Below are 23737 nucleotides of genomic sequence, written 5' to 3'. Positions count from 1 at the left end.
ATAAAAAGGGTCCTTTTAATTTACTTAATGCCCTTTCTTCTGCATAGCACAGATCTGGGTTTCCCTTTATTTTTTCTCTAAATACTGTGTTTTTATTCAGAACTTTTTTCTAGTATTTCATTCACCTATCATAAAATGACTTAAGAGTCCTTACTTGCTGTTTGGTTACTCTTCCTTCTGCATTAACTCTGCTGGAATTTGGGGGGTGGAGGAGTTAAGCACACATGTATGTGCATAGCAGTTTTTCCTCCTTGTCTTTGCATTCCCTGAACCTGAAGCACACTTCTGTAGTGAACTGCTGCATTCCTTGAAGCTTTTCACAGCCTGCTTCTGCATGGACTGTCTTTAAACTGTTGACATTAATACCTTTTAACAACACCATGTCGGGTTACTTTGTATGTCCTCCTTCACGTCTAGTAGTACATTTGCGCCAGCCAGAGTCTTTGCTATGTCTCTTCTTCTGTGCTTCCATAGGCTGTCAGGCATGGGATCCCTTCTGAATGCATTGACTCTTACAGTATGGTAAGGCATCAGTTACTGTACTGATTGTGATACAATGTTTGTGGTATCTATACAAACTCATTCAAGAGGTACAGAGGTTGTTAAAGGGAGAAAAATATTTTTTAGATTCAGTAATGCAGAATCTAAATGCTTCAGAGTAATCATCTGGGACCTTTCCCAATTACAGGAGTCTTGTGCGTATTTATTCTAGATGCTTATGAGGACCTAGACATGTTTTTTCCTAAACATGTTTTTATTTGGAAGAGGAACAGTGATAGCATCAATAAATGTCCCTGAAAGCTGCTGATAATTTTCATAATTCAGAATTTGGTTCTGTGGCTTGTAACTCATTATTTATTATTATTATTAATTATTATTATTACTACTTTGAGGCTCTTTTAGATGATTATGCTAATCACATGGAGCTGCCTCTGTTCCCTGACTGGCCTTAGTAAGTTTTTAGGAAATATTTAGGGGACTGGGAGAGACTGACAGATAAGGATTACTGAATATTTTTCAAAATATGGAATAACTTCCTTCTTATTCCTCTCCCTTTATCCAGATACTCGGTCTGGAAATTTCTAAGCTACCACAGGACTCCAATTCACAGAAGAGTCTATGTGTTAGAGCTATACTTGTAGATAAGTGTAGCTGTGAAAGGAACTATGTGAAAGATTGCTCTTGCGTCAAGGCAATTCTGGAGGAGTGCAGGGTGAGAAGGTAGAATTGCAGGAGCAATTAGATGCTTAGTGCTGCCTAAGCTCCATTTTAGATGTCCAAATAAAACCACTGGCTCCTCAAAATCTATGACCAGCTGCCAGGTAACCTCAAGTATCTCAGATTCATAGTATGGGAGCTATCTCCATCAACATTCTCCAGTTTGGCTTGGTAAGGCTGAATTGTCCGATATCAGTACCATTGAAAGACACAGATTCATGTCCCTTAGCCTGTTCTCCCCAGGGACAGAAGCTGGTAGGTTCAAAGACAATAACAGGATGCAGCACTTGAGGTTGGTGGTCATGGCATGGGAAAGTGAGTAGATCTGTAGTTGAGGACTGTGCAGTTAATCTGACCATTGTGTAAGGCTTGTTGGAGTTGAACAGACCCCAAGGTCTGGGCAGGCGCAGCAGCAGCCTGTGATGGTGGTACACTGGGCACTGGCATCTGAGTTGCCTTAAGCAAAGGAGGAAGGTGGGGCTGAATTGCCTGGCCAACACAAACATGTTGCCACCAGAGAGGTGGATGCTCTGGCATCCCAGAGGAGGTGCCTGAGTGTTGGCAGTGGGTGGGATGCCTTGCCTGGCAGCCCAGCTAGGGGTTAGGTATCCTCTTGCCAGGGACCCTGTGAGCCTGTGTGTCCCCAAAGTGATGTGCTCCCTTTTTGCATATGATTTGACACCACTGTCTTACTATCAGCAGCAGTGGAAGAAAGCTTAAAATTGACAGCATCCTGGCAAGTAGATGTGATCACTGAAACACCCTTAAAAATATTTTGGAGGATTGAAGTGACTAAATGAGACTGGAATTGTCATTGCAATTCTCCCAGTTCATTTTTTCGGTCTCTGCCTACGCTTTCTTAAAGGTTCTGTGCCACTTGCAGTGTGTTTTAGAGGATTGCCAGTTGAGGTGCATCACTGCTGTAACATCTTGCAGAACTTCTGTAATTCTTGACAGTATTCTCTGGAAAAGTCTCTGTAGAGATCTTTGCACGTCTAAAAAATGTCATCTTCAGAATACTGCAGATGGGAACTTTTTACCATGTTCCTTACTTGGTCTAAGGAACAAATGTTGGTGAGAGTGATTTCTGTCTTGTTCTAGATTGTTATTGTTGTTTTTATTATTATTATTATCTAAAAAAAGATATAGCGGTAGTGTAAAGGTTGAGCCAGAGTTGTAATAGTTATGTAAACCTCAAAACCATGAGTTTAATCTTGAACTTTAAAGGAGGGTCCTTTAGATTAAAGACAGAGAAAAGTTAGGCAATGTTAATCATACCTAATGGAGATTGACTCAGTTGTAATTAAAATAACTGATGTATTTTAATCCATGCCAAAGTTTGCCGTAATGGCTTAAGTATGTGGGATCATGTCTTGCTGATGTGTTTGCAATAATTTCATTACTAGATGGCTAGGATAAGCTACCATGAGGTGGCTACATAGAAATGTGTTCACATCTGAGCAGACAAGGCTGTAAATAAAAATGCTAATTCCCTCTGGGAGTTTCTTTAAAATGCTTAAAAAAATAAATAAAATTTACTCCTTTTCTGAAGATTCATTGCACTTGTCTGGAAAGAGTACGGTTCTCTGTAACTAAGGAACAGTTGACATACACAAGGAAACATGGTATAATAATAAAAGAGAACACTGCTTCTCCCTGTGTTTGAGGAGCGCAGAAACCCAGAGAGCTGTTCATCTACTGTCATGGCAGGCTGTCATGCTCCCAATATTTGTGTTGGGCATCAGTGGAGGGTCAGGGAGTGAAATATCCATATTGCACTGCTGGAAACTCAGATTGTGTCGACAGTGGAGTAGAGCCCAGGTTTCGGGGGGGGGGGGGGGGCGGGGCATACGTGCCCCTCATGGGATGCCAAGGCAGACCAGGCTGGTCTGGTCCATCTCCCCCAGTGACGGGCAATGTGGGCAGCAGGCAGGGGTTGCACATCTCCCTGCCGGAGTGCCTGGTGCAGTGTTTATGCATTTACATTTTAATTTCCCAGCTTTTAGGTGTGGGACAGCATGACTGCTAATGTGACTGCGTGCACAAGTGTGCTCAGACATATATTACAGAGAGAGCTATCTATTATATAGAGAGACCAAATGTTGCCGTGGTGGTGTATAAACACAAACATGGTTACATTAGCACAGTTTTGCAAGGTTGCATCACTTACATGTGGCAAAAAGCCCTGAATGGGCTCCAGAGATTATCCCCAGCAAATGGCCCTTTGTAGCAGCCCTTGCTGTCATCTATTAAACAAACCCCATGCTTGTACGAAAAAAGCCAATTTAGTGCTGCTTTAACGTGTCACTAACGCTTCAGAGGATGCTTGCTAATGCTGTGTGTTGCTGTTCTTTCTCCCAACATCCTTTTTCCTTCCATGATTTCATAACTTTCTATGAAAAATTCCTAGTGAACTGTTATTAATTTGAATGTGCTTTTAAAAGCGGAATATGTGCTGCAAAAAAATCGAGCTTTTTTTTTTTTGTGAGGAAATGCTGATATTTGCTGAAGTGGAAATTCTTCACTTTGCTATGTTGAAAAAATTACAAAGAAAATACCTAAGCTTTGGTAAGTTCAAACTAAATAGTTGTATTTTTGATTTCTTGAGCTGAACAGTGGCATTTCATCTCTCTTGCCAAGTGTTGTAAAAGTTCCTTTAGCAACTTGAATTTCAGCCTGAATTATTAAATGCTGGCAATCAAAAATAGAATCAGACTTCCACTTTTGTGAGCTTTGTGAACATCACTTCATATTAAATATTTTTGGTGTGTTGTAGACTAAGAAAAGGTCTGAATTTATCTGAATGGAAAATAGCTTAGGCTACTGACTCTGTACTGAATACAGATGTGTTTTATACCAGGAATTTGTAAGACATATAAGTGTGGGGTTTTTTGACACTGGACTCCAGTATTTCAGTTGGGATGCTGGAGTAACATCAAATACACATTTTCCCCTTCATTATTGGACTTCATAGTTAAATACTTTTTGAATTGTAATAATCGTACACAATTCATGGAAGTATGATGTTTTGGTTTTTTACACTTCACTCTATTATACATTAGTAATGCACCGTGTTGGAGTCTGAATTGCTTCTACTTTAGTTCTACTTCAGTCTTAAAAGACAAGTAGCAAAGTATTATGTACAAGAAGACAGAAACAAGCAAATTAATTTAAAGTAAGACTGAATTTTGAAGTGGTTTTGTTACATATATCAACATGAAACAGCCAGGTGACATTTACATTTGGTTCTGGTTTTGATATAGAGATAAAGCTGTACAAAGCAAAATTTTTCCTTTCCCGGTGTCCAGCATATGCCATGATGGAGCTGTTGAAGCACAAGTGTTTTCCCTTAAGACTGAACCTAGATGACAAAATAGATTGTGCATACTGTTGCTTCCCAGCGTACAAGTGAGACTACTGTGCTGTGAGCTGAGAAAAAGATTGTATCCTTAGCATATATTTTGTGGCTAGTATGTGTTGTGTACTTCGGTATGTACACAACAGGTATGTATATACATACATACTGCTAAACCGAAGTGTGTCCGTTCTTATCTCCATAGTAGTTTGAAAAGCAAGCTTTGTTTCTTATTTCAAAACAGTATTTTTTATGTTATCCAAAAGTAAAGACCCATCTATATGCAAGTGAATATGTTGAACTTCTTTCATATTAGAAATGTACTCGTTCTCTCCTAATCATAAAAACCCTTGTATTTTTATCTTTCAGGCAAATTTTTATTGAGTTTTTCCAGAATAGTCATAACAATAGTAATAATAATCAGATTATGCTAACTGCACATTAGACAGTATGCTACTGCAATGATGTCAGTGACTTAGAGGGCATTCAGAGGTCATATAGTTCAATAAGTTTATTTTTTGTCTTCCACACTTGAATTTCCAGGTCATTAATTCAAAAAGAAATTAATTCTTCTTTGATTACTTATCTTTTTAGATAGAGATAGGAGAGAGATGTTTTCTGTGCGCCCAAGCTCAGGCTCTAGAGACTTTTGAAAACTGCCTGAAACCTCTAGTGCTCTTCAACATTCAAGAAAAGGCATAAAGTGCAGGATCACAGGGCTCTTTTGGGCACTTTGGCAGCTTTGAGCTGATATTTTACGGTGTCGAAGTCTCTTTGTATAACTTTCTGGGTGATTAAAAACACCTCGGTAGTCGTTAAAAGTCTACTTGGCTCGTCTTCCTGCATGGTCTTGAAGAACAGTAGAGGTAAGTTTCGTGGTTCTTTTTCCAGATCAAGACTTGTAGCTCACACTCCATGGTAGATAACTGAGACACTGCTTTTATGAGTTATGAAGAGCACAGGAATATCTTCATCGCTTATGTCCTCCATAATCTCCACACTTCATGCCTCTCATCATTCCCTTTGTTGTTGTTTTTTTCTTTGCCTGCGAAGGCAACATCAGTAATCATCTAAAACCTGGGCCATGAAAGCAGCGAGCTACTCTATTGTACTTCCTTGCTTTGCAGGATGCTAAAACCATACCCTGTGAAACATGGTAGTACATATATTCCAAGCCATCACCTTCCATGCCATTTCCATATTATTACTCTCTGTATGGATGGGCTTTATTGTTCCACACCTAAATCTCCTACCACAGGGGAAAGTATTTAAAAGTGCTCAAGCAGCAACCCTTTCTAGCAAGCATCCACAGCAAGAGGTGTAAATAGTGCAGTCCTTTATTCCAGTCCCTAGTGCTTTTTGCGAGAGTTGTCTGAGGCTGTTGTCCCACTGGCCCTACTGTTGTCCAGGGGATGATTCCAAATCCTTCTACTAGAAAGGCAGATGTGTGAGAAATCCCAGCTGAGTTGCAGTGATGTCTCATATACCACTCCAGAGGCCTCTTGGATGCTGAAATGCTGCTTGGACAACAATTGGACTACATGTGTGCAGAGCACAGGTGCCAAATTCAGCTTCAGTGTTGAAGCAGTTTTACTACATTTGGCTGCAGGTTCCCCATAATTTTTGCTGTACGTGAAAGAATGAAACTACTGATCCTTTTATGTCTACCTCAGAGGACAAAATGCCAGATATATTAGATCTAGTTGGACACAAGCATTACTCAGCCAATGTCTTGCAGTGAATGCTTGGTGGTTGGTTATGCTTAATGGAGAAATATAACTGCTTTGGAAAACATTTTAAAAATCGCACAGGGCCACAGAGAAGAACTCAGGTATTTACCTTTGAAGACGGCACATACTTTCCTTCAGGTGGTTTTTGATGTGTGGATGAAATAAGTTGGTCTATGACAAACTTGATTCATTGTTAGGCAATCTTCCTTTCTATAGGTTCCAGGCACTAAAGTAGATAAATTGTATTTTGAGATAATTTATTTATTCAGAAGCAAGCAGATAAAACTTCTGGTCTTTGAAGGTGTCTGATGCAACATGAGAATTTTGAAGGGTATTTCCCATGGTAGAGATCGGTGGAATTTCCAAGTAAGTATCACATGTGTAGGAGGGCATGCATCTGGTAACCTTTATGCATTCAGCTGCATGTCTGAGGAAAAAAACAAATGATACCTTCAGTCAGTGAAAGCACTGGTTTCCTTTTACCCCACTTGTGTTCTTGTGGGACAAGTGTATATAAAAGCAAATTATTTTTTTAAAAAAAAAAATCACACATAAAACAGTGGTCCCTGAGCTGACATTGTCCCTTGGGAATGCAGTCCAGGGCTTGTGATACATGCATTCATGGAAACATTTAGTTCAGAGCCTCATCAGATGTTGAAAAAAGAAATGTGAATGTAAAGGAATAAAACAGGGAATGAAACGGAACGATGTTGTACTGCTGTATAAAGCCATAATATGTCTGCATTTTGTAGTGGTAGTGGCACCCTACCCTAGAGGGAATGTAGTGGAACTGGAAAAGAATTCAGAGATGGATGTTGAGGATAAATAAAGTACATGGAGCAGTGTCTGAGGAAGCCATAGCTAAGTATGCTAGGGCTCTAGCTGGGAAAAGATACAAGTGAAAGACCGTATGATTGAGATACAAAATCATGTGTGATGAGGAAAGGATGGTTGGTGACCAGTTCTCTTTTTCTCATAGTGTGAGAACTGGGAACAAGCAAAAGGATGTTGTTCATACAGCCAGTAGTTGACCTTTGGTAATTCCATCTGCACAATATTGTGTACGTTGAAAATTCGCGTGGCTGAGAGTGGGGCTGGGGAAGTTAATAGAGGAGAAATTTACCAAACAGATCTGGGTCAAGCAATTTTGAAAAAGATTAGGGGCTTGGAGGGGAGTATTAATCTTCTTGTATGCTTCTCCAGAGGTCTGCTTATGGCAGCTACTGCTTACTGGTGAGAATGGACTTTTGGTTTATACCAATGTAGATAAAGACGTTCTTAGCTTCTTTTATTTTCACAGTTTCCTAATATTTTAACAGTGGACTGTCGGATGATGAAGATTCCAGATTACTAGTCAGTTCCACTGTTGTGTGTGGGGGGTTTTTTTTCCATTGATATCCCACTCTTTTTAGTTTCCTTTTCACTAATTTTTGTTTCATCAGAAATTTAACTCCTTCCAGCTGCTTAAAGATAACTCTGAAAATAGAGGGAAATTTCTTCCCTTCTAGTCTTGAACTTGTTAAATCCAGGAAATGAAAAAACAGTAAATTTCTTCCTCCCGTTTTTGTATACTAATACATAACTCTTGACTTTTTCTTACCTGTGTTCATAGTATCAACCATTCATTTTATTCACAGGATCAATTTAAGATTCAGAGTGTCATTACCTGGTATGGATTCTTCTTGCCTGTAAATATTCGAACTTCTGCCATGGCCCATGCTAGCAACCATGCTAGGAAGGAAAGGCATCACTGTTTATTCATTACTCAACTATTCACTTATCTGAAAGACACCTTATTAGCATGCGCTTGACTTACTGTAATGGTGGCCACCTTTTTCCACTATGCAAAACACAGGATGCATGTTAATTGGGTAAAAAGCAATTGTTTGCTTCTCTCTGCAGCTATTGTCCAAAAAATAGAACAGGTATTATCATATGGAAATGTGATGGTTCATTTATCGTCTGGACCTGTAGGCTTATCAAGGAGACTTCATAGTAAACATTTTGGAGTTGAGTGTAATGTATTATTTGTGCAAAATTCCTTTGTCTGATCCACCTTGATAGACTTGATAGACAATATTACAGTTATGTTTTTACATACAGAGTGATTAAGAGGGAAGAACTGTTGTGTCTGCACACATGTAATTGATATAATAGTGATAATGCAGATCTAGTTGTTGTTCACTGCTGGATGTTCCAATGAATGGCTTTTGCATAGTATTTCCAAGGAAACACTGGTGGTGTCATTAGGAATTTAGCATTTCACTGAGCTCTGCTCTTCCTTAGATAAGCCTTTTTCTGCCATATTGCAAAATGTTGTGATTTCTTCCCCTGAAGAAATCTAGCATTTCTCCAAGCACAGATGAGTTCCCTGATCTCCACTTTTGAGTGTGTTTACAGTCTACTGTCATGGTTTAACCACCATAGGCAGCTCAGCACCACAAAGGCACTCACTCACTTCCCCCTAGTGGGTTGTGGGAGAAAATCAGAACGGTAAAAGTGCAAAAAACTTGTGTGTTGAGACAAAGACAGTTTAATAGGTAAAGCAAAAGCCATACACGCAAGCAAAGCAAAACAAGGAATTCATTCACTGCTTCCCATCAGGCAGGGTTCAGCGATCCCTAGGAAAGCAGAGCTCCATCACATGTAATGGTTATTTGGGAAGGAGCACAATAACTTCCATCGTCCCTCCCTCCCTTCCTTTTCCCCCAGCTTTATATGCTGAGCATGCTGTCATATGGTATGGGACATCCCTTTGGTCAGCTGGGGCCAGCTGTCCTGGCTGTGCCCCCTCTCAGCTTCTTGTGCACCCCCAGCCTGCTCGCTGGTGGGGTGGGGTGAGGAGCAGAAAAGGCCTTGGTGCTGTGTAAGCGCTGCTCAGCAACAACTAAACATCAATGTGTTATTGACAGTGTTTTCAGCACAAATCCAAAACATAGCCCTTTACATGCTACTATGAAGAAAATTAACTCTATCCCAGCCAAAAGCTGTACATCTACATCTATTTAATTCCACACATAATATGAATACTAGGCAGAATGTGGAAAATAAGATTAATTATGTCATTAATACAGAAAAAAAGTAATTTTGTTCTGAACCTGTTGCAACTGGGCTGGGAGATAAATCAAAAGTTACATTCAGCCAGAGCTGGTATGTCCCAAGATGACATTTCCTCCATTACCATGGCAGATCATTGCCTTTGGCAGAAGGTTATTATTCTGAAATACTTGCCAGAAATTTATTGAAAACTAAGTTTGCTGCATCATCTAAAATATGCATATATTCTGTGGTTTCCAGGAAGATTTCTAAGATCTGCTAGGTATGGCCATCTTCTATGGTAACTCCCTGGACTTCTCTTCAGTGTATGGTCCTTACCTAATGTGTAATTGTGTAACACAACTCAGTTGTGTTTTAGTTTTCACCAGTTTGCCAAGTATGCAAGTCAGATTTGTTGGTCTGCGGTTCTCTGACTTCCTGTAATCTTTTTCTCTACAGAATTTTACAGAATATACAACATAGTGTCTTAGGAAGTTTGTATTTTAATTTCTTTAGAAAGCCACCTGATTTCAGTGAAAGGATACTAACTGATTTTTATGGGAAGCTATCTGATCCTCCCCCATTTGCCTGTGTAATACTATTTATTATTTTTTTTAGAAAGAAGGAAGTTTCAAGGCCATGTGGGATGCTAGCATCATAGTATGTTCTTCAAACACCCAAGTCTCTTCCATAAATAATTTGCTTTTCCACCTTGTCTTTCTACTTCCCTAAGCACCTCTGATAAAGAGCGAACAAAGCTATGCCCTTACATAGGTTATTTCAGCTCTATGTAGGTAGGAAGGCTGAACAGTTGAGGTATTTCAGTTCAGGGGCTCTTCAGCTGGGTCATGAGCTACATTATGTTGAGCTAGACATACTACTGCAAACTCTTCAGAAAGATGTTAAACTCTTTGCAAGAATTCTGCCTGAATTCTGCTCCTGTAGAGCTTCTTGGGGAAGTTTTGCCCATGGTAGAATTTCATAGCACACCTTCCACTGTGAGTTCAGTACACATACTTATGCACACTTACTCCCTTGTGAAAACACCATGGTGTAAGGTTCAGTTTGCCATAGCTGTATTAGTCTTATTTACTTAGCCTTCTAGCCTTCCTTCTCACTTTGCCTTGCATCAAGTTTGTTTGCTACTTATGAACATACGTGGGTAGGTATTCAAGGGAGAAAATTATTCATGTCCTAGTAAGTACAGGGTTTTTTTAAAAATGTCTTTCAGCTCTGTAGGACATGACCTGATGTTATCTCCCATTACTTGGGAGTTGTCTGGACTCTCTGTTTTTGAAGGAGCTTAGTACTAGGTAGAGTTACCTGCTTTTGTAGGTTGTTATTTATGTAGAGTTACCTCATGACAGGGGGTTGAAGAAAGTAAGTTGCAAGCAATGCTTCTAACAGATAATAATGGCTGAAGTAACTTGAACTCAAAATAAATAGCTAGTAGCAAACATGGAGAGTCTGGTTCCTCAAGGGAAGTAACTGGAACTCTGTATTATAAGCCTCAAATCTGCCTGTGAAAGAACAGCTCTGGCTTAAAATTGCTCAGTGTTCGTGTGTCCTTGTATCTGAGATGATTTTTATTTCCTGTATTTGGCTTGGTACAGTCACCTGTCAAATTAAGAAGCAGACATCAAGTAGCTGTTGTTTGCTTTGAAAGCTTATGAGTATTATCTGGGAAAACAAAATGAATGGTGAAGTTCTGAGTCTTGTCTGACAAAATATTTTGTTAACAAAATGGTAAATTGCCTGTGTAAACTTGCAAGCCAGAGGTTCTGACTAGCTTGAACGATGGTATTGTCAATTGATGCAGAGGATACAGCTCACTTCTAGTAGTATTCTGGGCACGAAAACTTATAGGAAAAACAGGAAAACCTGCCAGAAGCTAGGGTAAGTATGCATGTATTGTCCTATGCAGCACTTTTTATGTTTTCATTTTTAAATCAGTTTTTTCTTTTTAATTACACATAACAATTTTGACTGTGTTTATCCAAGTCTGGTTGGCATTCCTTCAATGTAAGTGTCTATCTCTAAACTGACTTATTTTCCTTCTTGGAGCTCTGTAGTATTTGAAAAGGAAAAAGAAATTGAAAGAGAATTGTAAGGAAATAGGTAAATATATGAAAGAATATCAAAGAACTTGCATTTTCTGTGCAGATACATAGCCTGGAACAATGTGCTTTAATTTGCTTTAAAAAGCAACGTAAATTTTTTTAGATAATTATGTATTTAGTGATAAACTTACAAATTCTTGTGGTTTTATCGTCTAAGAAATAATATAATTTGAAATGCAAAGGAATACATTATTGTACAAAAAGTTGCTCGGAGTTAAGGAGTCATGGCTTTTTTATAAATTTATTAGAAAATTTTTCTGTTGGGCACAGTTTGCGACATTTGGCTACTTACAGGAATAATAGGCATGTTCAGGAAAGCATGGACAAAACCGTTCAAACATTGAGAAACTTTTGCTGGAAATTCTGCATCTGAAACCTTGTACTTCTCTGGTCTGGAATTCACTGCAGCTGCTTGAGCATGCAGCTTTAAACATAGCTAAAAATAATAGCATGAAATCTTGAACTGTTGTTTGTGGATACACATTTTAAGGCTTGGGCCTGGGCAGGTACACAATAGACCGTGGCATTAGTTAATTACTCCCTATTTTTGTCTTGCTGCTGAAAATCCAGCAAGTGAAATGAGTGGGTTTGTATTTTTGCAGTGGTAATGTCTGCCCGCTGTTTAAGGCTCTAGTAAGCTCAAATCCTATGGGCAGAAGATGATGTTGAAATATAAGATACACTTTGTTGGGGGGAAGCGTTTTCTATTAGGCTAAATATATCTGTGCTTACTGTGCAGTGGAAGGATGGTAGCACTTTCAAGAAAGAGGAAATATTATTTTTTTTTCAGGTGGAAAATGATAGCGTTTTTTAAACCACTGAAGTAATTCCTGGTTACTTCAAAGCTTCGGGATTATTTAAGCATTACCTTTTTTGAGTCTACTTAAGAAGTACACGTAGGACTTAGTGAATAGGAGCTGATAGGCAGTTACTTGGTGGATCAATGCCTTGCCATGCACAATATACAATGTACAAGGCACACCATTATAAAATTTTATTTCTAGTACAGTCCTTCCAAATGATTGTCTTCCTCTATCCCATGTTCGTAGCTTTGTCCCATTTCATTTCAGCACTCAGGAGGCCAAACCTCTAAGCATAACTGTACTGTGCATATAGAAACACTACAGATATTTTGTCTGGGAAAGATTGTTTAGTAATAGATATAACTGGCACTAGCAAGCATTTAGCATCGTTCTTACAGAACCTGAAACCAGAGGGCACTGTCTCTCTGCACCTCCAAAAGTGCATGGGGAAGGGTTGAGAACACTGAGGTTCTGCCTACCCTGCACTGTCAGACATAAGTACACATAAAAACTGTAAGTTAAAATAGAGAAAATTAGCCTCTGCAGAGCACCAGTTTGAACAGCGGATGGTGTGGAGGTATCTAGAAGGGTTTGACTTCCACTGACTTGCAGGCTGTGTGCTTTAAGGCTGTGTCACATGAGTATCGATACCCTAGCAGTGAAGCAGCCCATCTTTTTTGAACCTTTTATGCAACATTGAGAGCCCTTCAGTCCCTGTTCATGTGCTCAAAGATATGCAGGTGCTTAAGTACTTTCTTGGACAAGGCTAAATTGCTTTGTGCCTTGCAAGTTTAGCCCTGTAGTCATCACTGAAAATGTCAGCTGAATTTAGAACTGGTATTTGAACCCTTTCTTTGTCTTCCATGGTTGTCAGGAGGTGTCCTACTGTGTTAAGCATCAATTAGAGCGTAGAGTGCAATAGTACTGATGAATTCGGGAAAGGGGACTGGCCCATATTCCTCAGTATTGCTCATGCCTGAAGTACAAGGTTTTACTGTCAAATGGAAGATGGATATATCGGCGTTTATTTCATGCTTACAAACTTTCACCTGGGTATATGTGTGAATCTATGTTTGACCCTGGTGGCCAAAGTGGCAGATGTTCGTGCTGGACTCAGTGATGACATTTTCCTGTTGATTAGCTGGAACCAACTCTATTTTCCATCACCTCTGAAACTTTGGCAGAAGCCAACTTCAAATCAAAACGCTTCCCTTGCATTATCTCAGTAAGTTAGTTGTGGTATCTTGAGGCGCTTAAAACAGAGCTGACCAAAGGTGAGAATTCTTTTATTTGGGAAATCATGATGTTTTGATGGTTTTTTTCCTTGCAGATTGCATGACCCCCAAATTTCCAGATTTCTCCAAAGGACAGGGATTTTGAATTAAATATTTTCTTAACTTCCCACCCCATCTGCCTCAATGTACAGTATAGATGCTGTTGACAGACTCCTATTTGGAACCATAGAGCAGGAGGTTAAAGTCTTGGGACCCAGGTTCCTGTTAGGCGCTGAGGTCATGCTAGGTTTCCTGGTGGAAAATCAAGAAGTTAAGATTTTAAGGTTGGCTGAAACAAATTCTTTGTGGATGACTCTGTCTGCATTGCAGAAATTTACTTCAACCAAGCCTTGTCCCCAGAACTCTTTAGTTTTAAGTTTGTCGGTTACTGATGAAGAGGTTTAATAAAAAATAGATCCTGATTGGCTGCAATAGGCTGTCTTTATGAACTGAAGTGTCACTAGTTCAGGAGATAAATGCACATTAATATTTATCACTCACTGTATGCTATCAAAGATCATGTGAAAAATGGCTTGTCCTTTGGTATTTCATCTGGTGTGATCTGAATTAAAAGTGTGTTTAAAAAAAAAAAAAAAAGTTCCCAAGCAGAACTGTCAGAACTGTTGAAGTAGAATGGGAGTGTTGCAGCAGTCTGGAGTACAGCATATGGCTAAAGAGATGTTAGAATTATCCAGAAACCAACTGTCTTTAGAAAATGCCATGCTGAGGTTACATTAAAAAAAAATCAGAAATCCCAGTGCAAAGTAATAGAAGTTTGAAATAAGACACCCAAACATTCTTAAATCTACTCTTTAGGTGAAACCATGCAGCGTACATATGATCATGTTGAAAGACTTATGCTGTTGGAATAGTAAACAGTCTTAAATTGATTTTTAGAATCCATTATTTTCCTCTTCTGTTTTCCCTTTCCCGGTATCATGACGGCATGGAGAATGGATACTGACCCTTTGACCTTACTACCTTCTGCATATAGATGCTTAGTACTACTTATTAAAAAATTAGGATAAATTGTTAGGTTAGCAGTATTATTAACTTTGCTAGGTACTCAACCAGTTTTTTGTTATGCCCCATCCAATAGATCAGAAAGAGAAAAAAAAAATAGTGTGGAATAAAAATGCACTTTGCAAGCAACTGGAAATATGATATAATATGATAGGCTCTTTGCAATAGCCTAAGGCTCACAGTCGGATTATTTTGTAAAAGTTGATACGTTTGATTTTAAAGCAGCTCTCAGTGACAACTGGCCATTAAGTTACTAGATGTCCTGTTAGCACACCCTTTTGGAATAAACTTTTAGGAAGTTACAGGTGTGTAAAACGATTGAGTTCTGTCATACTCTGCTGTTTTAGGGAAAGGGGTAGCAGGAAAGATCATAGGACTGCCTGTCTAAACATGAATGTACTAGTTTTCTGTGCTGGAAGTGATGTGAGCAGCAGGCTCCACCTTTGCATGCGGTCATGATGTAGGCAGTCAAGAGGTGCATGTGTGTGTTGAAGGCAGCAGCCCTAGTCGGACACATTCAAATATTTAGTTGTACTGAGGTTACATGCCTGTGGCTGGGGGGGGACATGCCATCACTAATCCAGCTCTTGGCTGGATTACCTTTGAAAAATAAGAAATTGATTCCTTTGCTATGTATGAAAAGCTTTTGGCCCTCTTGAGTCCGGTTTAGTGTTGCAGCTGGGCTGGAGAGAAAGAGGGTAATGAAGCCTTTGCATCCTGACTGGCTTCCTGCAGGCTTGGTTGGAGGGGAGAAAGCCCTGTCCCAGGAGCCTTCTGGAGGTACAAGGAGGCTGGAGCAACCTCCCTGTGTGTTTCCAAGACACAGTGAGATATGTTTCTAAAGCCAAGAGCCAGGCTTCCGTCCTACTGGGTGCCATTAAGAATGAAACACTGCATCTGAAAGCAAACCCACTTAGTCTTTCAGGCCAGTTCTGAGGCACAGCTGCTCTCTCCTCTCTGTTCACCACACTTTGCTGAAGCTGGTGGCATCATGCTGATGTGAGTAAAATCAGAACACAGTGCTCCAGCTACAAACCTAGGTGTTTCACCCGAAGTTTTTTTTTATTTCTGTCTTGATGGACATACATGGGTCTATATCTCTAAGACAAAAATGAAGGAATTTGTGATCTCTTGCATGTCTGTTCTGTCCATGCAGCTTTCTGAACAATATCAATTTCCTTCTCTGTGGGACAGTCAGCTTCTGTTCGTGTCCCCAAGGATTTTCATGTTAGGGCACCTGAACAGTTAAAGTATGTTTTAGCAAAAGGATTGTAACTGTGAGTGAATTAGAATAAATCAAAATTAAAGAAGGATGACAAAAATCTTTCTTCCTTGTCATAAGAATCTCTGTTTTATTTCAGGAGTTTAATTACAGATGTCTCTTTTCTCATTATTTCAGTTCTGTACACATATAGTTATTTTTTTCTTTGTGTAATGTAGAACTAAGTTTCCAGTAGAAAGTAAAAAATGTAAGTGAAAATACAGTCAAATGGATTTATCCAAGCTCCACTATAAATTGAAACTCATCCCTTATCCAAATCTGTCACTTCTTCCTTGGCATAAATTATGTATCCAGTAATTCACTGATTTTTAGCACTCCCATTTCTCCCAAGTTGTTGATGTTTCTCCAAAACTTTTGAAATCAGGGCCATAGTGTTTCTTGCTCTTCTTCAAATACTACTTGTGTCTAGTTTCTGCTGGCACAGCTGCATGTGATGCAGGCAAAGGGCTCCTGCTCAGTAGGATCTGATGGCAGTCCTGTCCCACTGATGGCCATGAAGGGAGCAGCCCTTGAGGAATGCTTCAACCTGCATTGAACATGTCTAGCTGCCTTCCAGCTGGGTTTTTCCCCTGCCATATTTACCAGTACACTAAGAGACAGTTTCTTATAATGGGTGTTAATAATCTTTTAAAAATTTCCGTAGTTTTTGCAGAAGGAAGTATTTTTTCAACATTTCAGCATTTCAAGAAATATATTTTCAACATTTTCTGCAGTTCCTAAAAGGAAGACAATTGCAAAAGTTAAGGCTTTATTAAACAAATGCTTTGTTCAAAATCTACAATTCAAACATGTTTGTTTTCAAGCTTTAAAAAAAATGAAGTCTACAACTGAGATATATTTTGGAGAGATATAGTAATTGAAATATTGAAAGATGGACCCAAGATTTTTAAAAGTTTTATTTCTTTATGTGGAAACAGTTTGGGAAATGTATGTGTGTTGGCTAACTGTATTGCATTTTTTTTCTCCTTTGGAGGCTGACTGAAACAATTCTATCAAAAAACTTCCAAATCCACTTCTCTATGAAAAATTCAGTGCTTGGTATCTATTGAATTGTTAGCTTCCAGGCACTGAGAAGAGTTTGTGACTCAGGACTTCAGAAATCACCAGACTGGCTTCAAAATCTGTACATTTTAAACACAGCTGTTAAGTCCATGGGGTTTGTGTGGTCAAACTGTTTGTCTCCAGCTTTCAGGTACACAATTTTTCAGTATATTCTGAGCATACAGCTCTCGTAATACTGTGAGCGTGGAATCTGGTAATGCAGGAACACACCACCAAGTATTGAAACTTGCCAAAAAATTGTAAAAGCTAGCAGTCTTTGGATTGCATTACATATGACATCGCATTTAAAAAATTATTAAAAAACATGTAGCTTGTCATATACTTGTTCTTCTAATGATTTTGAAATTATGGGGTATTTTGTTGTTTATGCTTTTATAGTGCTTAAAGTTATTGTCATAAGCCAGGACACCAGGCAGGCTTCTGCAGAAGAGCAATGAAAAAATTACCTCAGATTCAAAGAATTTAAAATCTAGTCTTATTTTTGTAATGATCAGCAGCTCAGGTTGTCTGCTTTCTGTGTGGACTCTTGTATCCAACCAGTAAAGACTAGCAAATAGGCCATACAAAGCATATATCTAGTGAATGTATCTTCCTTTTCAGATCACAGAAGTTCATATGTAGGCTCGCCCTTGAAATTTTTTATTTTGTTTCAATTTTTAAATCTTTATGAAAAAAAAAAAAAAAAAAGGAAGTTCATTTCAGGCATTTGGTATTCAAAATCTGCAGCCAAGACAGCGATCGTGTAACAAAAGTTTTGAGTCTGAAGGAGTGAGATAGTCTGTAACTTTCTAAAATCATTGAATCATATTTATCTGATTCTTTGCTTTATGAACTACCATTCTGGCCATTGACAACATGCTTGAACTATAAAAAACACAAAACAAAAAGCTGATTTACTAGCTGGATACGGAATATGAATTGTCATCATCTTTCTAGTAGCTGCTTTTAAAGACACATGCAGAATAAGTGTGAAGAAACCAGGCTGCATGTAGAGTGAACATTTCCCAGGTATACTCTGCTAGTTCTTCTTTTCATAACCTTGGCTTTATTTGTAACCTTGGGTAAGAGTTCCAGCAGTACTTTTTTTCAATCTGTAAATAAAAAAATAACTTTCAAATGCATAAAGTGGGCGGTGTAAAATCTAGGTATAAGATACTATGGGAATAGAACTTTTATTGCAGATAGGTCAGGTAGAGTGATATTGAATGTCGTCTCTTATCAGCAATACAACTTAGTCATGAAGATGCATATTTTGTGAAATACTAATGGTTTACTTTATTTATTCATACCTTGAGAGTTTGACTGCCGGTGATTAAGCTGAATGTTTCCTAGAGGATTTATAAGGTATTTTCGAAGTCTTCGTCAAACATTTTCTATTCACTTTTGGCTATAGATATCCAATAAATCATAGAGGAACTCTGACCAAGTGTATCTGGCACAGGATTCTTCAGTGTGTGCTGAAAATTATTTTCAAAAACTTCTAAAGGAAGAGAAAGAGGGCAGTCTGCACAAAGCAAAGCATTATTTGAAAGTATGTCTGTACTCCTAAGACAAACTGAGTTTTTTGTGGTTTGGTGTTGTTATCCCCCCCCCCCCCCCCCCCCCCCCCCCGCCCCACACACACACCCTCACCCGTAATTTGTTTTGGAAAGAGTAATTGGACTAACAGGTTTTTATTTTCACAAGATTGGAAGTATCATCCATATTTTGTCTTTTTACCAAGTAACGTGGCAATAAGCATCATGATGTTATTATTGATGTAAAATTGCTATCTGGAAATGAGAAACTTTTTTTTTTTAATCGAAAAAGTAAAAGGAAATAGTAGTAGTAACAATCATTGTAGTTTGTGATAAAAGAGTACTCAAAGACACTCTAAGTATGCTTTTTGCTATTATGTTGACCCTTAAGGGACAATCATGAGTAATGTGGAATTGACTTGCAGAAATATCCTTATTCAGGATATTTTTACTGGTTTTCAGTATAAAACCTTTAAGTAATGTTTAGAAATTCACCAACTATATGTATGTATGTTTTGTCTTTCAGGGCATACAGGACGATTATTAAAATCTCTGTGTTTCACCAGTCTCTCATTTCTGCTGCTGCACATCATCTTTCAGATTACAATAAACAGTCTTGAAGCTGGAAGAACTATTGAACCTGGTTTTAACTGTGAGTAAAGCCTTATACTTTTTATTAGCATTTTAAGTGTCCAAATGCTTCAGCGGTTTGAAAGGTGAAGTGTTGATGAGAAGGCACTTAGCATTGTGCTCCTGTGGGTTTGTAGCTTGCTTCTGTTTTCCAGCTTCTTACCTTAAGAATTACTGGTAGGGCAAGAAGACAAGAAATGAGGTGTATTAACTCTTTTGTTCCCACTGGAGCTGCATTTTCTTTGGATTTACCACTGATTGTTGTATGTCTTCATCTTTCAGGCTTTCTCAGTATTCCCTCAGAAGCTGAGGCGGCTACACTTTCTGTTATTAGATCATAATCCAATGTATCAAGAATAAAATGAGATGTAGTAATGAAGACCCCATGTATGTCTCTGTCTGATGGAACTGTCTTAAGTTGTTCATTTAATTTAACTTTAAATCTTGACACCAAGTTTTATGTTTCTGAACAGTGTTTGTCTCTTTCTTGCCTGTGTTGTATGGGGAAAAAGAATTTAAAATTTTTATATATTGCATGACATTTTCTATCTTCCTGTCTCAGGAAATGTTCTTCAATAATTCAGAAGCAAACATTCCTTATTTTGCAGAAGTTAATTAAAATATCTGTCCAGTGATCTGGATATGTAAACTCCAGGTAGAAACTATTTGTACTTGTCTTACAATGCTTACATTTAACTTTTAAACCTGTCAACTTACCTTTGATAAATGTCTATTTAATTTATCACCGAGTATGCTGCTGCCACTTGAGTAAATAGTTGTACTACAATTCAACACAAGAAACCTTATGTGAAGTAAAGCATTTGACTTAAATTAACAAAATCCTAAGGAAACTTGGAGCAAGCCTTACCATTTCACCTTTAACTCAAACCATTTCTTAAAGTAAAAGGCATAATTGTGTTTATGAAATATCAGTTTTAACTGGAATGTCTTGGGCTTTGTCAGTTCAAATCAGACCTTCGGAGTCTAAAAATAGATTTTTATTTTTTTTTTTTGAAATTGTGTATTACTAATTAAGTGAGCTAGATTAGTTGCTTTCCTGTATCTGTTTAACATTCTTATGACTAAAACTGCATGATTTTAGATTAATTGTATCAGCTACACACTGTTTGTATGAGTAGAGAGTTCCTAACTGTCAAAGACAGAGATACAGCCGCTGGCTTTTTCTTCCTCCTGTGGTGGGAAACAGGATCTACAGTGGGAACTGATTAAAAGAATTGCTTTGTCCTGAAGAGTCCACTCCAGAAGAAACAGAGAGAACATACCATTTCTGTCTGTTCGTTAGCAGTTGCTGAGTGCAACAGCTTCTATTCCAGCTGCCATTAATAATAATTTCCTTACCTGGGGCCTCACAGGACAGTGGGTATGGCTGTACGTTAAATATGCCTCACTGCTGTCTGACACTGAGGCCAGTTGACATGAAATGACCCACATCCTCACCATTAAGCTCTCTTTGCCTCCTGGGCACAGAGGATGGGTTGAAGTTGCCTGTTGGGGACAGTATTCGTCCCACAGGAGCTATCATAGGAGAACTCCCTGCCTGAGTTGTCTGGGAGATAAGTTGTTGGCCAACTGAAGTGGTTCCCAGATTGTTTTATCGATATGAAAAATTCAGCTGTTGAATATCAGTGCCTGATTATGTTTGTGGATTAAACTGGCACTTCTTAATTTACTGGTATGGCTATAGTCAGTGAGCTTCAGGTGAAGCTAATGAAAAGGGGAACGTAATAGTGGCATTATGGATGCTGGACCTCCAGGGTACTGAAGAAGTTAAAGAAGGTATAAAAACGATTGTGAATGAAGAAGACAGAAAAGGCCGAGGCTTTGGCTAGATCAGGCAATAAAATCTATTACTGTCATTAAATGGCACCAAGGTATACCTGGTTCTGTATAGGTGAGGAGAAGACAGAATTCCCACTCCAGAAAGTACTTTGGTAGTACTTCTGCTTGTAATTATTTGGTGAGCCCCGCTGTGTTTCCTGTTCCCAGCTATATGAGTAATCCTTTGCAAAACTGACTACAGCAGTGTGCCAAGCCATGGCTGCAGAAACAACAGCAGTGTACCCATAGTATCTGCAGTGTTATGATCTCTGCATTTTAGAGTTAGCTGTTAATGTTTATTTAACTCTTTCCACTCAGTAAGAAGTACGGAAGTATAGACTGAAAGACTGGAGTTTTCTGTTTCTCTATCCAAACCCGGATCAACTATTAATAAAACATTTTTTTACAGCTGTTTGTCTTACTCTTAAGCCCTGTGTGCCCCACTGGAAATACTTGACAGTCTCTTCTGATGCTTATCGTTTGGAAGCTTTTCTCCCGTTAGTCAAAATATCCTGTCTTCCTCCTTCAGTCTAATGTGGAAATGGAGAAAAACTTTCTGTTAGTTTTTATGGTTACCTGTTACGTTTTTGAAGGCTGCAGTCATGTCTGTCATATGTACTCTTTTCTCTCATTCTCTTTTCTTTACACAACTTTAGTCTCTCCAAACTTTCTTCGTGCGTCATGTTTTCTGGGAAGGAGATTAGTCTTATCGTTGTTGGTCTACTTCTGTTTTCTCCAAATGCCCCAGATATTTCTTGAAGTTCAGTGCCCAAATCTAGGCAGTATTTCAGCTGAGAATTTACTAGTACAGACTGATGTATAATAATTACCCAAGTGTCTGCAAGTGACACTCTCTTTATGTATTACTGTATGGTACTTCTTGCACCAGTAGCATTGTCTCACACTTTGTGATTCACTGTAACCCAGAAATCCTGTTTTGCAGAACAGACCATTTTTTCTAATCCCGTATTTATGTAGTTGAGTATTCTTACAGTGTAATGGAAACGCATGTTTGCCCATCTCTTTCAAAAATGGTTTGATTTATCAAGACTGTTCTGAATTCTATCTCCCAGTTAGTTTGTGGCCCTCTCTTATAGGGGCCATATGCAAATACGACCTTTAGGGGGGATTGGCCGTACTAAAATGTTTGATTTTTCCTTTAAATGTTATCTTTGTTTTGATTTTGCTGAAATTGTAATATCTCTCTGAGTTTAAATTAAACTGTAGAGCACTGAAAGAGTTATCAGACATTATGGCAGGACCCCTCTTGATACTCTACCACATGTCTTGGGCGGTCCCTGCTGACTGGAAGCTAGCCAACGTTATTCCAATTGACAAAAGGGGCATGAGGGAACACCCAGGGAGCTACAGACCCATTAGTCTAACTTCAGTTCCTGGAAAAATTGTGGAGAAGATTATACTGGGTTCTGTTGAAAGGCATTTAAAGAATAATGCAATCATCAAGCACAGTCAGTATGGGTTCACAAAGGGAAAGTCCTGTTTAACTAAATTGATATTCTTCTATGATAAGGTCACCTACCTGGTGGATGAAGGGAAGGCAGTGGATGTAGTTTTTCTGGGCTTTAGTAAGGCTTTTGACACAGCCCCTCACAGCATCCTTCTGGACAAGTTGTCCATCTGTGGGATGAGCGGGTTCACAGTGCGCTGGGCGAAGAACGAGCTGAACAGCAGGGATCAAAGGGCTGTAGTGAATGGGGCTGCACAGGGCTGGTGACCGGTCGGCAGCCGTGTTCCTCGGGGTTCAGTTCTAGGGCCGGTTCTGGTCCATACATTTATCGACGGTACGGATGCCGAAGTTGAATGCGCCATTAGCAAGTTTGCTGATGGTACTAAACTGGGAGGTGCTGTTGATGTCTTGAGAGGCAAGATGCCTTGCAGAGGGATCTGGATAGATTGGAGCATTGGGCTGTGATTAATGGGATGAAATTTGACAAGTCTAAATGCTGGATTCTGCACCTAGGATGGAGCAGTGCTGGGCACAGGTATGAATTGGGAGAGGAGCGGCTGGAGAGCAGCCCCGCAGAAAGGGCTCTGGGGGTGCTGGTCGGCACCAGGCTGCTGTGAGTCACAGGGTGCCCGGGCAGCCCAGGGGGCAAACTGCGTCCTGGGGGGCATCAAACAGCACAAGCAGCCGGTCACAGGAGGTGATCATCCTGCTGTGTTCAGCACTGGTACAGCCTCGCCTCGAGTACGGCGTGCAGTGCTCAGAGCCACAATTTAGGGAGGATGTGAAGGTCCCTGAATGTGTCCAGAGGAGGGCAACAGAGCTGGTGAAAGGGTGGGAAGGGAATGTCCTTTGAGGTGTGGCAAAGGACTCTGTGTTTGTCTGGTTTGGAGAAAAGGAGGTTGTGGGGTGACCTCATGGCACTCTACAGCTTCCTGATGAGGGCACGTGGAGAAGGAGGTGCTGATGTCTTCCTCCTGGGATCCAGTGACAGGATGCGTGGGAATGATTCAAAGCTGTGTCTGCCAGGGGAGATTTAGACTGGACATTAGGGCGCATTTCTTTACCAAGAGGGTGGTCAAACACTGGAACAGGCTTTCTCAAGAGGTGGTCGATGCCCCAAGCCTGTCGGTGTTTAAGAGGCATCTGGACAGTGCCCTTAACAGCGTGCTTTATCTTGTGGTCAGCCCTGAAGTGGTCAGGGAGTTGGACTAGATGATCATTGTCAGTCACTTCTGACTGAAATAGTCTATTCTATTCTATATATTGCCCTCATGTAAATGAGGTGAAAGTACTGTAAATGTGTACTTTTGGTGCACTGCTTTCTAGGCTGAGTAAAAAGACAATATGAAGAGAAAGGGGAAAAAAGTGTAATAGCAAAAA

The 23737-nt window shown here is 39.4% G+C and overlaps 1 protein-coding gene across 14 annotated transcripts in view; it reads left to right on the top strand.

Moving 5' to 3' along the window:
- Positions 1-23737, top strand: part of PIEZO2 (piezo type mechanosensitive ion channel component 2) — a 315127-nt gene that overhangs the window by 92319 nt on the left and 199071 nt on the right. For all 14 annotated transcript variants that reach the window (XM_056332062.1, XM_056332065.1, XM_056332072.1 and 11 more), the window contains exon 3: positions 18947-19072. In XM_056332062.1, the coding sequence (XP_056188037.1) occupies positions 18947-19072 (126 nt within the window). The remainder of the gene's footprint in view (positions 1-18946; positions 19073-23737) is intronic.

The sequence above is a fragment of the Falco biarmicus genome, chromosome 3 (genome assembly GCF_023638135.1).
Source record: "Falco biarmicus isolate bFalBia1 chromosome 3, bFalBia1.pri, whole genome shotgun sequence".
NCBI lineage: Eukaryota > Metazoa > Chordata > Aves > Falconiformes > Falconidae > Falco > Falco biarmicus.
This window is presented reverse-complemented; position numbering and strand designations above follow the sequence as displayed.